Consider the following 13,079-nt stretch of genomic DNA (forward strand, 5'->3'; position numbering starts at 1 on the left):
AGCAACCACATTGAACAGCGATGTTACCGTGGATGTCGGAAAGAATCCGGCTCAATATATAAATTGTATAAATGTTCATGTCTGGTTAGTCTTAACAACCAATTCTAATTAAGCTCTTATTGCTTTTTTAACATAAAACAATCAAAGTAATAGGCCTAAATGGCTTAACTCAAATGACATTTTAAAGAAGTTTAAAAATAAATAATATAATTAGGTTCAAATAAACTGAAACGTGAATTAAAAAATGTGTTTAATAACTTTTTACAACAATGTACAAGTTGGGGGACACCCTCCATCCAAAACATGACTGCCCATTGACTTCGGTTAGAAATAATCTATGTTGAGTAATGAAAACAAATAACTCAATAAAATGGAAAATCCATTCAACAGATTTAGGTGGCCATGTCAATTGTGTGCATATATCACATACTGAGGATAAAGATAGGTAATTTGGCACATAATTCACTCTTGTTCATCATGCTAAGAGTAGAAAATATCAAAATATAACTGGCCGTCATGGGCAAAAAAAAAAAGAGATAAGAATACTTAAAAATATATTTATGTTGAGTTCTGTTACATTAAAAAAAGGACAATTTAGATTGCAAACTGCAGTCTGCAACTCGTATATCATATCGGGTTTTTTGATGCAGAGAAAGAAGAGTAGATGAGTCCCCATCATTAGTCCTATATCTTCAACACGGACATCTTCATCGACCACAACAGTATTCTACATCTTTTATTCAAACTATTAAAAGTATGGACAAAATGTCCCCAACATCTGTGGAGGTCAGGCATGAGAGCGGAGCATTAGCTTGCAGTGTATCCCGGAGACAAAGCTTCACATGCTATTCGTCTTCTTCCTCTTTTTCAGACGTTCCCGCCAGTCTACAGGGAGAGCCTCAAAGTTGGCATTCTTATTTGATTTCCCTCTGAGGAAAGGAGATTCAAATGAACAGTTAGAATATGAACATTAACGAAAAAGCAATAGACCAGATGTCTCCAGAGAGGCTGATTCCCTTCAACAAAATGGCCAAGGAAAACACGACATGGTTTGCATCAAGAGGCAGATTCGGTTTGCCTTCTTTGGAAATATTAACATTGTTAAAGGGTATAATGAGCGACATGAATGTTTTTTCAACTTTATGGAGAATGCAGGTTAATATCGCTCTGAAACCACATACGGTCATAGTACAAATACTATTTTGGCAGATAATCTTTAATCTCGTTCACGGCACTTCATGTTAAAGCTAGAATATGCTTGTGTGCAAGACTCCTGTGAGTGAGTAGCCTCTTACGTCAGCAGCATCTGAGACTTCCACTCCTCGATGGTCCTCTTGTTGAGCTGGTCCCGGTCCTCGTCGCTGGAGCTGCTCTTGTCCTCCTCGTCCAGCTCCTTCTGGATACTCTGCCACTTCTTCACCAGCGACGGCATCTTAGTCTTGGTCTTTTTCGACTGAAAAAAAACAAAAAAAACGCTGAAGAAACACAATTGAACAATACGACTTGACTGGTGTGTACAATACCGGGCGATGAGTTCCCTTTAAAAACACAGCACAAAAATAAAAGTTAGAACAGTGTCGTAACCAACCTTGTCCTTTTTCAGCTTCTTGCCCTTGTCGGTCGGCAGGGCCTTGGCGGTGGAGGGCTCGGGGGGGGGCTGGGTTAGGGGGAGAGGGGGCTGGACGGGCGGCGCGGGCGGAGGTGGGGCCACGACTTCAGCGGGGATCGAGGGAGCACCGACCGTGGCCACTCCCCAGTAGGCGTTGGCCGTCATGACAGAAGCTGGAGATGCAGGGGCACGCATTCAATTCAAAACATTTCTGACAGCTGCTCAGAGACTATGCCGTTTAAAACGGCACGCCTGGACAATTTTGCAGTGCTTGAAGGAATATATATTTTTTTTTTTCTACCTGCGCTGACGGTGTTCTGGGTATAGAGAATAGCGCCGCTGCCAATAGTGATGGCCTTGTTCAGATGACCGGCCTTTCGTTTCTGGCCTTTCCCAGAAGAAGCCGAAGAATCCAGGGCCTGCGAAAAGACAAAAAAAACGATACATTATTTAAGCCTCCTTCACTTAACATGAGGCTCCAATGACGGCTTTTGAATCATCTCTCTTCATCATGCAAACTAATTTCTCGATATTTCTAAAATCCCCCAAAGTAAAAATTAAATAAAATCATCTACATTTAAATCCCCACAGATACATAATGGAATGAGGTGAATCTCAGTCTCCTCCGACAGTGGGGGGCGCGTTCCCCTGCGATGCGTACCCTTGCCGGGACGCAGGGTAGCGGTGGCCTCCCGCTGCCGTCCTCCTCCGTCCCGGGAGCCGGTGGCTCGCCGTCGTCCTCGTCGTCCATCTCCATCTCCACCTCCATGATGTCGCCGTCGCTGTCCGGGGGAGGGGGAGGCGGCGGGGGGGAGCCCGGCGGCGGCGGGGGAGGCGGGGGGTAGTCGGCGGGCGGGGGTGGGGTTTCGGGAGGAGGGGGCTGGGGCTGGGCTGGGGGCCAACACGGCGGGGGTGCGGGCGGGGCGGCGGGGGCACAGGCAATAGGTTCTGCACGGAGGGGATTACAGGGGACAAATGATCATTCACACGCTGTCAACTTTAAAGACATCCCCGACAACAGGCTCCCCCTTGGTTGAGCTTCTATGGGTCTTTGAGAGGCGCTAACCTGTCTGGGTGGCGTTTGTTTCTCCCTGGCTGGATGTCTGGTCATCGCTGGGCTCATCCTGCAGCTCCTCCTTAGTTGGGAAATCCCACCGGGAGACGTTGGTCCGGTCATTCACATAAAAATACCGCCTGTGCTCTCTAGAAGTGGGACAAGAGAGATAGAGAGAGAATACAAGTTTCAATGGTTCGCTCTGTAACTGGCTATGCAGCCTGATGACCCAAGGCAATTCGGGCAGAAAAGCATTCAAGTAGAGACAAAACAGCCACAAGAGGGCCGTGTTGTGTTAAAGGGGTGGTGATATTGACCATTCTTGAGAGCCGAATTAGAAAGCAGGCTGTGGATGTGGACAGTGGAACCCACCTTCTGCTCAAAATCAGATAAATCATAAACAAAATCATCTTTGGTCCTGAAAAGGCTGTTCAAAATAGTAACGACCACAAGTTCACACCGTTGTTGTTGTCCAAAATGTATTCATTTTAGACAACCACTCCCTTCCAAAACACATACACCCAAACACACAGGAAGAGTACAAAGAGAATTGGATATATTGTTGTCCAAAAATAAAAATAAATAAAGCTGAAAATAAAAGCACATGTTAATCGTATTTCGTTTTTTACACATCAGATTATCTACGTTGTGTTTCAAGAGAATAATGAATGACAGGAAAACATGTAATAAGAGTTGGTCTGACCTGCTGGATCCCGGTCAATGCTCCGTCTTCACCTTTAATTGATGCGTCCCTCCCAGGCGGCTGTGTCATCATTGCATTCAGTAGGGGATGGGGGGTTTGCGGTCCTGTAAAGTTCAAAGTCCTCCCACGCAACCAACCCCCCTACCGTAACCGGACATCTGGCACATCTTATTCATGTCCTCACAGTAAAGGACTGGGTAGTCTGTGCTATTGGGAGAGTAGGTCCTCTCTCTGTGATGTTATGTATACAGGAAGACAGGCTGGCCAACAGCGGATGCTCCCTTATTATTATTATATACAATAATAACATAAGGCAGGTTCCCGGGATTGCAACCCAGCGGGTTTCTGTCGTGGATTCTGATCCACTCGCAACGGTTCTGCTTCCTTTCCAAGTCATGATAAACAAAGTCTACAACCCCGGCATTGTGGGTGGTGGTAGTGGTGGCGTGATTTTGGTAGTCACACGTAAAGATTGCCGGGGGATGGGGGTTTAGAGATGTTAAAGGTAAGGAGCGCGTACCTGTCCCAGTGGCAGGACCAGCCTTTAGGGGTGGCGTTAAGTTCGTAATGTTTTATGTGTTGGGCGGCTTCCTGGAGCCTGCGGCGGAGATAGAGTCCGTTCAGAGCCCCCTCCCTCCAGTCAGCGATCCGCGTCTGAAAAGGGGCAAAAGAGGCAAGAGACGTGTGGCCCAAGGAGGAGAGAAAGGAAGAGAAAGGGGAGTGACAAGGAGAGAGGAGACAAAAGGCAGATGAGTAATGAAAACAAAATGCATACCCTTCAGCGGATTATAATGAACATTTTAAATATTAAACACTGGTGGCATATGGCTCTGAGGAAAGTGCCATGAAAGAGAGATGAGACAATGTAGTATTTATACATTGATAACTTTAGCAATTCAGCCCGTACCTCCGTTTGTAGCAGAAGCAGCTGAAAGTTCGAAATGGCCTTTTTGTTTATCCCCAAAAACTCCATCTTGCTGGTTAAGGTGTTTGCTAGTTCTCCAATCTGAAACTACAAAACATGTTGCAGCATGAGGCAGAGGTTTGGGCAATTGTGCATTAATCAGTATTCATACTGTAGATATTTGCAGAACTTTGAGTTCTCCTTACCCTGAGCTCTGGTGTTTCAACTTCGACATCTTTTGTGGGAATTTTCACAACTGATTTGTCCTCTGCTTCGTCTGCCTCCATTTCCTCTGCTTCTTCAGGCTTCTCTGGGGATTTTAATTGAGCTTCAAGAGACAAAAGAAACGACACATAGTAAGAATAATTGGCAGTAGGAACGCACTTAATATCAAAGTATAAAAAAGTGATTTTCTCTGCCCAACAGTTAAAAAATAAGTTACGATAATTCAAAGCACTTTGCCATGCACGGTTTGTAGACCTACAAAACTTCTGGCTACATCTCTTTGCTCTCACCTGTCTCTACATTCTCCTGTATATCGGAGCTTATGCTGTTAGAGTCTGGGCTGGCTGCACTGATGAAGGCCGTCTTCCATCTGGACTTCTTCAGGGCAGCCCCTTGCGAGCCTGGGGCTTCCTGGCTGGTCTCCGAATACGGGCTGGAGCCCCCTGCGCTACCGTCGCCTTCCTCCAAAGCCCGCAGCTCCGCCTGAGAAAGGATAGAGACTCGAGGTAAGTCGAAAGATACCAAGATGGTGGCCAGTCCAAAGTCAAAATGTAGCGGCTCGTAAACGTTTTCTCCCGCCTTTTCACCTTTTTCCTCTCGAGCGCGAGCTCCAGCTCCACGGTGTCCTCCTCCGTCTCCTCCTCTGCGTCAGAGCTTTCCTGCGACTGGTTCTTGGAGCGTGGTTCTTTCGGGGCCACGGGAAGGCTTTCAGAGTCCCGCAGAGGGGTGGATGGGGAGCCCGCCGGGCCGCATGTCTCCCCGTCGGAGTCCATCCCATTCTCCCCCTCCTCAAGGTGGCCCAGCAATCGCTTCCTCCACTTCTCCTCCGCCACCTTCACCTCAGGGGGGATGAGGGCCGCGAGGAGGGAGGCGGCTACACCGTGGCGCTCCTCTTCTTCGCTTGCGACGGCTACGACGCTCTCCATCACCTCCTGCAGCAAGACAAAAGGATCGTATCACTCAATAAATTCTCATTCTTGGCGCCGGTGAACGATAATATGGTGGAATGTTTATATAACCCAAGGGAAAACTTACCTTCACTTTTGCCTCCTTCTTGATAGCTGGGGTGTGGGCAAGAGCAGGTTTTTGTTCAGGATAATACGCTGCTTCCACGGTATCGTTGCCATTGACAGTGGCACTGCAATAAGAGGCGGGACAAAGGACAAGTTCTCAATTGACTATCCCCTCAACATTTCTTTAACTGACCGGTATGTTTAGCCATTTTCTGTTTTGCGTAAAATGGCTTGATATCTTTCAATTATACTGGCGGTTGTTCAGTGTAATTTAATCACTGATCTGGGGTATCGTACTCACTGGGGATGTACCGAGGAATGTGTGCAAGTGTGTCCATTATGATGATTGTAGTGATTGGGACTTGCCTGTTACTGCACTGCAGCAGGCCTTGCACCTGGTTAGCCAGGTAACTAGGTAGTTCCCAGGACACCTCGTTGGTTACAGTACTCCAATAGTAGTAACAGCCAGAGTTGTCGTCCCATACCTCCTGCCAATCTCCCATCTCCACCCCCACTGCAAATAAGGAAAAGGGAGGATGTTTATACACAAAAAATTATTCACAGAAGATTCCGTTGTACACGTCATTTTCCTCAAGCATGTTAAGCAGGCTTAACATGTTTGCTTGTATATGACACTTGTATAATAATCGCAGTAAAGGTTACCTCCAGCTAAAGAGTCCTGGGTGTTGTATTGGAAGTCTGCCTCAGTACTTGGCTGCTCCTGCCCCTTTGTGTGCACTCCCTGCTGAACGTTATTTTCAGGTCTGGGAGGGGTGGGAGATGGAACTACAGGATGAGGTGGGGCGTCCTCTGAATTTGGCTGAGTTGTGATTGCATCAATTTCCTAAACAGAAAGAAAGGAAAACAGTGTTATTCCGTCACCTTAATTGTTGTGCCTTGGGTTTTTTTCTGACATAGCTGACCCAATGAAACATTGTGGTTATTAATCACTGCCAGAAATATCTGCAGGATTCCCTGCAATTTTGATGTAAAAGTTAAATTCCTAGAATCCAATAATGTGTCTATTAATACATACATACCGCCATAAAGTTGGCCAATGTGCTGTCAATATCTGCTGACTGGTTATGCTGTACTTTTGTTGTCTGTTGAGAGTCACTTTCTTCTTCGTCGCTGTCCTCATAGGCCCCAAGTAGGGACAACCCTTCTGATGGAAAACCACAAGTAATGCAATAATTGTCTTGAGCCATTTGTGTTGATCTACGCGAGTATGGAACAAAATCATACTGGCAGACACGCCGATCACTCACCTGTGGCCTTGATTACGGGCCCCTTCATATTCATGTTTACGTTTCCGTCTCCTATTGATTTGTGCCCATCACTTTCCGACTCGTCTGCAAGAAAGAGTGGCTTTGTTAGGGAATAAGGATGACATTAAGGATGTCTATAATGCACTGATTATATGCATTCACATTATTTCCAACTTCTATCGTCTTTACTTGCTTAAATGCTTATTTTAAACAGCCTTTAGCTTCCGCCAGTAGCATAGTTAGCTTAGCTACTAGCATTAACACGCTAACGAAAACATTACGAAGTAATTACAAGCAAGCTGCTAGCAAATCATATATATATGAATCAGGTCGATTGTTAAGCCTAGTCTTGTACTTTTAACACATACCGATTGTACTCTCAAACGATTACGAACACGTGCTCCTAATGTGTCTAGAATTAACTGCTGTAATGATAGCGCTACCTAGTACTGTAACGAAAAGGGCCCTTTCCACACCTTTTATACATTCGCATTTCCAAGTAGAAAAAATAATGCAATCAAGTTTGAAATACACCTTCAAATCCGGAGCCTCCTTCTTCCCTCAAATGAGATGTCCCAACGCGAGTACCAGGCGGCGAGAGCTGCAGTATTGTTCTGCGACCGACCGTTCCTCCAGCAATGCGAGATTTCTTTCCCATCCCTTTTTCCCCTGGTGGTTTGGGGAGGAAGCGAACCCGGTCGCGGGGAGGAGATCCACTGCGGCTGCGCGGTTGCGTCACACCAGCACCAGGGTCACGTGACAGAAATACATAAACTTCCGGTTCATGTGTTTTGTATGCTGTTTGGCTTTGGGGATGCCGCTGAGATGTTCTGAACCCAAGTAATTTGTCACGGCATACCGCATGACGCTAGCAATAGGGCGTCGGTTTGTGTTGTGAGGTCTGATCGCCTGCAGACACGCCGTTGTGAATATGACTGACTCTTCCATGTTCGTTAAAGGTGGGGATAAACAAAAGGAAACGTCTTAAGTACCTCCCACCGGCCGATATATAAGACAAGGACGCCCCAGCTAGCAACTGCCAAAAGCCATCAAACCTCTTGTCCATGGGACTACTAGTGACATAGGGTCGATTAAGAAACTATGGGAACCGCGATGGGGCCGGTTCTGATGTGGTTGCAGGATGTGGCAGCTTTCACCCTCCTCAAAGCTCGTCGGACTCTGCTTCAGGCTCTTTTACTGTTGTGTGTAATAGTTCTGCTTCTCTGGGTGTCCATTTTTCTGTATGGAAGCTTCTATTACTCTTACATGCCCACTGTCAGCTTCTCCACTCCGGTCCACTATCAATACAAGACTGACTGTGATCCTTCCGAACCGCTTCTCTGTTCATTCCCGATTGCCAACGTATCCCTTCTGAAGAACGGGAGAGACCAGGTAATGGCTAATGGCCAACCATATAGAGTCTCTTTAGAATTGGAGATGCCCGAGTCTCCAGTAAACGAACAGCTGGGGATGTTCATGGTCAAGATGTCCTGCTACGCAAAGGGAGGAGAGACTGTTTCGTCAGTAACACGCTCCACAATGCTGCACTATCGCTCTACCGTCCTCCAGATCCTCAGCACACTTTTTTTCTCCCCTATTTTGATGACTGGAATAACTGAGCAAAAGCAACTCGTAGATGTTGAGCTCTTCTCAGACTACAGGACAAATGCATATCTCCCCTGCGTTGGAGCTGTCATTGAGATCCACTCCAAACGAGTACAGATTTACTCTGCTCAACTACGTATCCATGCTTACTTTACCGGAGTACGTTATGTCCTATACAACTTCCCCTTAACTTCTGCATTCCTCGGCGTAGCCACCAACTTTGCTTTCCTGAGTGTCGTTGTGCTCTGCAGCTACCTGCAGTTTATCTGGGGCGGCCTTTGGCCTCCAGAGCAAGTAAGAGTTCGGGTGATGACGGGGAACAATGCTCGTTTTCAGCGAAGAGGAGAATCTGCTCGGATGCGCATGAGGAAGGTTTCCACAGGGAAGGAGTTCGAAGAACCCACCGTGGTCGGATCTTTGAATGAATCGTCTGATGTACCAGGAACTGACACGCTACTAGGGACTTCCAGAATGGACCCCTCAGACATGCTGGAGGAGTTGCCTGGGATTGACGAGGAAGACCAAGGCATTCAAGATCCTCCTAATTCTACCGACCCTGAGGTCCTGTTGGAGATGTCACCCGATCCGAGTGAAACAGTTCTGCGACAGAGACCTGGAGCTTCAGTGTCCTCTTAGGCATGGTCTTTGGTGCATGCAGTTACCCATATGCTAACGATTCCCCAAACTCCCCATCCTCGTTACACAGATGGACGGTGATGGTGAAAGTATTTGTTTTTTTGTTTGTTCATAAGCTATTTTTTTTCTTGTTGTCTATTTAACATTTATCCCCCACCACCAAAACAAGGTTTGTCTATACATTCATTTAAGGCCTCGTTTTGATGTGTCATCGATTTAATTTCATGAGATGTGCTCTACGGGTTCACCATTGATTCAATACTCATGGTTCTTATATTATTTTCATGTCTTCACTTTTGACTTCATCAGATGACAGTCATGCTTAGATTCTGGGGATTAAGATTGCATGCTCGGTAGTTAATTGTCACACCCTCCTTTCTTGGCACCAACGCAGACTATTGGAATGACTGGATGTACTATTTGTACTCCCACTATAAAGCATGTACCAACTTGCAACTAACCTCTCTGTCAGCACACACTTAATTGTGGTGCCTCTTCACACACAGTAAACAGATTAATGTGAATATAATTAGAAATGTCATATTATGTCTATCATTGAGTCTTTCATTAGGATTTGAGGCCTTTCCTATAATAGGTATTTGAGGGAATACAGCTATGAGGTATATCATGTGTACTTTTCCCATACCATACAATACCTGTGGTACACTAGGGTATCCGGTATTACTGGTATATTTCTTGAAATGTCAAACCTAAACATGGTGGATGCTTGATAAATGTTTTACCAACTTGATTTCTTTACTTTGCTGTTACAGGGTTAACTTGGCTATGGAAGTTTGGTTTCTTACGCACATATTTTGTTGTCCTTTGTTTGGATACAGATGGAGAATATAGGGCAAGGTATTGTAATACAATGTTAAATAACAAAGTAAAATAAGTTTGGGATGTCAGTTTCTGAAGAATGCATAAAGAGCTTTTGTTCATAGAGAATACGTTTTGTTTATTGAAGGATGTGGGGGAAATGGAAAGGCCAAAGACGTTGTTTGGTAGTATATTAACACTGCTATTGTTTTAATCTTCGCTGCAAAATGCGATTGTCAATGTGTGCGCATCTCATAAAAATATAAATGTTGTTTATTCTCTGTTCCATAATAAAAGCATATACTAACATAAATCCTTTTACTTTTTCTTTTTTTGACGAGTTGCTAGTTTTCCAATAGCATCAATATGCGGCTAGAATTTCTAGAATAGTTTTTCTCCTATTTACTGCATTACTTTAAAAGCATTACAAAAATTCTGTTTATGTATGTATTTTTGATTTATTTTGGGAAGACCATATCTTCAGGTTAAATGGATGACTTCATTTTTATTTTCCCATGGCCATGGGAAATAATCATAATCAGCATTTGTCCACAAACAGTAATCAACACCTTTTTTGTACAACCTACTTCTTCTACTTGTAACAAATACACTTATATATTTATAGGTGTAATAATTCAATTGAGCCTTATATCCTTTTACAGAACCTATTAGCAGTTTTATTTAAAGCCATGACTGCAATCTATCAAATCAATTATGCATTGGTCTGAATGAGGAGCAGCATGGAGGAACTCAGCCATCACTTGAATCTAATAAATATATCCCTGTACTTAGCCTTTGTGCTGACATTTGATCACACCAAGAAAAATTTAAATAGAACAAAAATAACTCACGCGTTGAAGTCAATATAATAGATATTTGTTAGATGTGTATACAGGTTTGCATGATATACATTTCCTTATATTAGTATACTGAATATATTTTATAATATCTTGGCTGGTCGTGCCTATTGTCTATCCACAATATCAATCATTTCTGTTTCAAATTGACAAATGCAATTTAAGCTATCGTCAGAAAGTGGTGAACATTTAAAAAATGGATCTATAAACAATTAACTAGACACTGCACACTATTAATAGCATAGAAGCATCAACATATTTCCTTCAAAAAGCACAGAGACACCAAAGCCAGACATGCATGTGGCATGCTACAGCCAGGCCATGTTATGAGTAGTTAGATGGTAAAGCTTTCTGCTCAAGGACATCAAAACAGCATATACTGTTCTAAGGCTCTACCCACTGAGCTACTGCAACTCCCTAATTCCAGGTTTCATTACAAAATAATACCATTATCTTTTCCCATATTCTAAGAGCGCTTGTATTGCTCATGCAGAATAAACTGGCCATTCTCTAAACAGTAATCCACTTTAGCACTTGAGGGGTAGCCTTGAACATGCAGTTCTGAGCGTTGCCAGAGCTGGTGGTCAGGAGTTTCTTCTGCCTTATCAGTGTTCTCTATCCCTCATGTTTGTCCTTCCTCAAGCTCTGCCGTCCTTTCACCCGGTAGTTTAGGGATGTACTCGTCTTCCTCGTCTTCCTCTTCATCTGAATTGTCCGCCCAGCGTCCAACCCTCCTGGCTCCATCGGCGATCACAGGGGCGTTGACGCAGGGGTTGTGGTCATAGATCACAAGCTTCAACCCCTGTAGATGAGACAGACGTGGAAAGTAGCGGATCTTATTCCTGTCCACGTCGACAACAGCTAAAAACTGCATTTCCAGTAGAACTGATGGGAACTCGCTCAGCTGGTTCCCAGCGAGCCATATGCTGCGTAGCTCTCCCAGTCCCCCCAGTTCCGGAGGTAAACTTCGGATCTGGTTATAACCCAGGTGCAACGTTTTGAGATTTGAGAGTTCACAAACCACCTGGGGGAATTGGGTGAAGCAGTTAGTCTCCAGCCACAGAGTATTAAGCTCCTTAAGGTCTTCCAGTTCTCTTGGGAGTCTATAGAGCCTGTTGTTGCCCAGGTAGAGTATATTCAGGTGGGTTAGCCTGCAAACAACTTCAGGTAGCTCATCAAAACAGTTGAAATCCAGGGCCAGCAGTTGGAGTTTCCTCAGGCTTTGAACTTCAGGGGGCAAGCTGTTCAGGTTGTTGTCACTCAGGTACAACTTTACCAGCTCCCCAAAGACACACACAGGACTAGGGAGCCGCCGTAGCTGTCGGCTGCTCAGGTCCACAGCCCGATCAAATGGCATTTCTTTTAGGTCTCCCACCAAGAAGCGCTGGCAACGCTCTGATGGAATGAAAGCCATGACACTTCGCAATGCATTTCCCATTCTGCTCAATTACATGCTAATGACACATCAGTCACCTCTACATGAGTGTCAACCGAAGTAAATGTTTGAGGCTATTAAAAGAAGTCCGGGAACGGTCTTCCAACACCTCTCTGAAGATATGTTCTTTGGTGGCATGTATAAAAGGAGGAGAACATTGAAATTAGTAAGACCACAACATTGTAATAATAATCAAATCAATCAAATAAACTAAAGAACTGTATCTTTCCCAAATCTGTTACATCAACTCCCACACTGATATGATTTTATTATTGTACTCTAATTACTTTAAAATCTATTTGATGTACTGTAAATTATTAGCTTTAGTTAAAAGGCAATATAGAATAAAAGTTTATCCTCAAAGACACATACCTTTAATGCCTTTCCAACTGCCCATGATTCTCTGCTTCTTCCAAGTAGACCATGTGTTTGTCTAACTCAATGAGCAGAATACGTATTGTATCCCCTTGTTATGTATCCTCTTGGTAGTTATTCTCTTGTGCATTCACCTCACTCCCTATTGCTCCGAGCTTTTCGCTGACTTTCAAGCGATAGCAACCACTGGCAGATTTCTCCTCCCATCTGTGCCTGATGACTCTTTTCCCCCTCCTTACCCATGGCTGAGGTGTGGGAGAGAGAGAGCGACAGGAAGAATGCCGGTTCCAGAGTGCCACTGATAAGCATGAGAGTTGCTCTGCGATTTAAAGAGGAGCGGAGGTCAAGTCCATGCTCTGCATCCATGACACTGATCTGGGACCCATAAGTAGACCACAAAAAAAACATATGTGCATGACCCGTTGCAGGGGGGTCAGGAGAAGTGTAGGCTATAAGGGCATATTTTCAGTGTCTCTTGTAGAAGTGATGAGGTGTAATAGTGGATGTATAGCACAAGGGAAGGCCTGTGTGTTTTCTCAGCACCATATTGTGATGCTGTTTGAGAAATGCACATGG

General features: G+C 44.6%; 3 protein-coding genes across 4 annotated transcripts; 1 reads left to right on the forward strand and 2 right to left on the reverse strand.

Moving 5' to 3' along the window:
• Window positions 1-233: 233 nt before the first annotated feature.
• On the reverse strand, window positions 234-7,486 carry fnbp4 (formin binding protein 4). 2 transcript variants are annotated; one of them, XM_030366881.1, is made up of 17 exons: window positions 7,311-7,486; window positions 6,777-6,860; window positions 6,549-6,673; window positions 6,172-6,352; window positions 5,875-6,022; window positions 5,531-5,633; window positions 5,083-5,427; window positions 4,786-4,978; window positions 4,477-4,598; window positions 4,274-4,378; window positions 3,887-4,020; window positions 2,676-2,812; window positions 2,271-2,557; window positions 1,911-2,028; window positions 1,589-1,782; window positions 1,296-1,453; window positions 234-929 (listed from the first exon to the last, which is right to left on the reverse strand). In XM_030366881.1, the coding sequence occupies exons 1-17, from the start codon at window positions 7,432-7,434 to the stop codon at window positions 839-841; spliced, it is 2,649 nt and encodes an 882-aa protein (XP_030222741.1). In that variant the 5' UTR covers window positions 7,435-7,486; the 3' UTR covers window positions 234-838. The 2 variants fall into 2 exon arrangements, with proteins under 2 accessions (XP_030222741.1, XP_030222742.1); XM_030366882.1 differs by having other exon boundaries at window positions 6,549-6,670; window positions 7,311-7,468.
• A 66-nt stretch (window positions 7,487-7,552) lies between these two features.
• LOC115551249 (seipin) lies at window positions 7,553-10,149 on the forward strand. Its single transcript, XM_030366885.1, has one exon. The coding sequence runs from the start codon at window positions 7,878-7,880 to the stop codon at window positions 9,015-9,017; it is 1,140 nt and encodes a 379-aa protein (XP_030222745.1). The 5' UTR covers window positions 7,553-7,877; the 3' UTR covers window positions 9,018-10,149.
• Window positions 10,150-10,487: 338 nt separating this feature from the next.
• Window positions 10,488-12,864, reverse strand: lrrc10 (leucine rich repeat containing 10). Its single transcript, XM_030366886.1, has 2 exons — window positions 12,501-12,864; window positions 10,488-12,254 (listed from the first exon to the last, which is right to left on the reverse strand). The coding sequence occupies exon 2, from the start codon at window positions 12,129-12,131 to the stop codon at window positions 11,316-11,318; it is 816 nt and encodes a 271-aa protein (XP_030222746.1). The 5' UTR covers window positions 12,132-12,254; window positions 12,501-12,864; the 3' UTR covers window positions 10,488-11,315.
• Window positions 12,865-13,079: the final 215 nt, after the last annotated feature.

The sequence above is a fragment of the Gadus morhua genome, chromosome 9 (assembly GCF_902167405.1).
Source record: "Gadus morhua chromosome 9, gadMor3.0, whole genome shotgun sequence".
NCBI lineage: Eukaryota > Metazoa > Chordata > Actinopteri > Gadiformes > Gadidae > Gadus > Gadus morhua.

Coding starts and splice junctions, on each gene's coding strand:
- LOC115551249 (XM_030366885.1), top strand. CDS start 7,878: ATGGGAACCGCGATGGGGCCGGTTCTGATGTGGTTGCAGGATGTGGCA.
- lrrc10 (XM_030366886.1), bottom strand. CDS start 12,131: ATGGGAAATGCATTGCGAAGTGTCATGGCTTTCATTCCATCAGAGCGT.
- fnbp4 (XM_030366881.1), bottom strand. CDS start 7,434: ATGGGAAAGAAATCTCGCATTGCTGGAGGAACGGTCGGTCGCAGAACA. Junction 6,861..7,310: donor AGGAGGCTCCGGATTTGAAG/GTGTATTTCAAA, acceptor TCTTTCTTGCAG/ACGAGTCGGAAAGTGATGGG. Junction 930..1,295: donor AAGTCTCAGATGCTGCTGAC/GTAAGAGGCTAC, acceptor TCCTTTCCTCAG/AGGGAAATCAAATAAGAATG.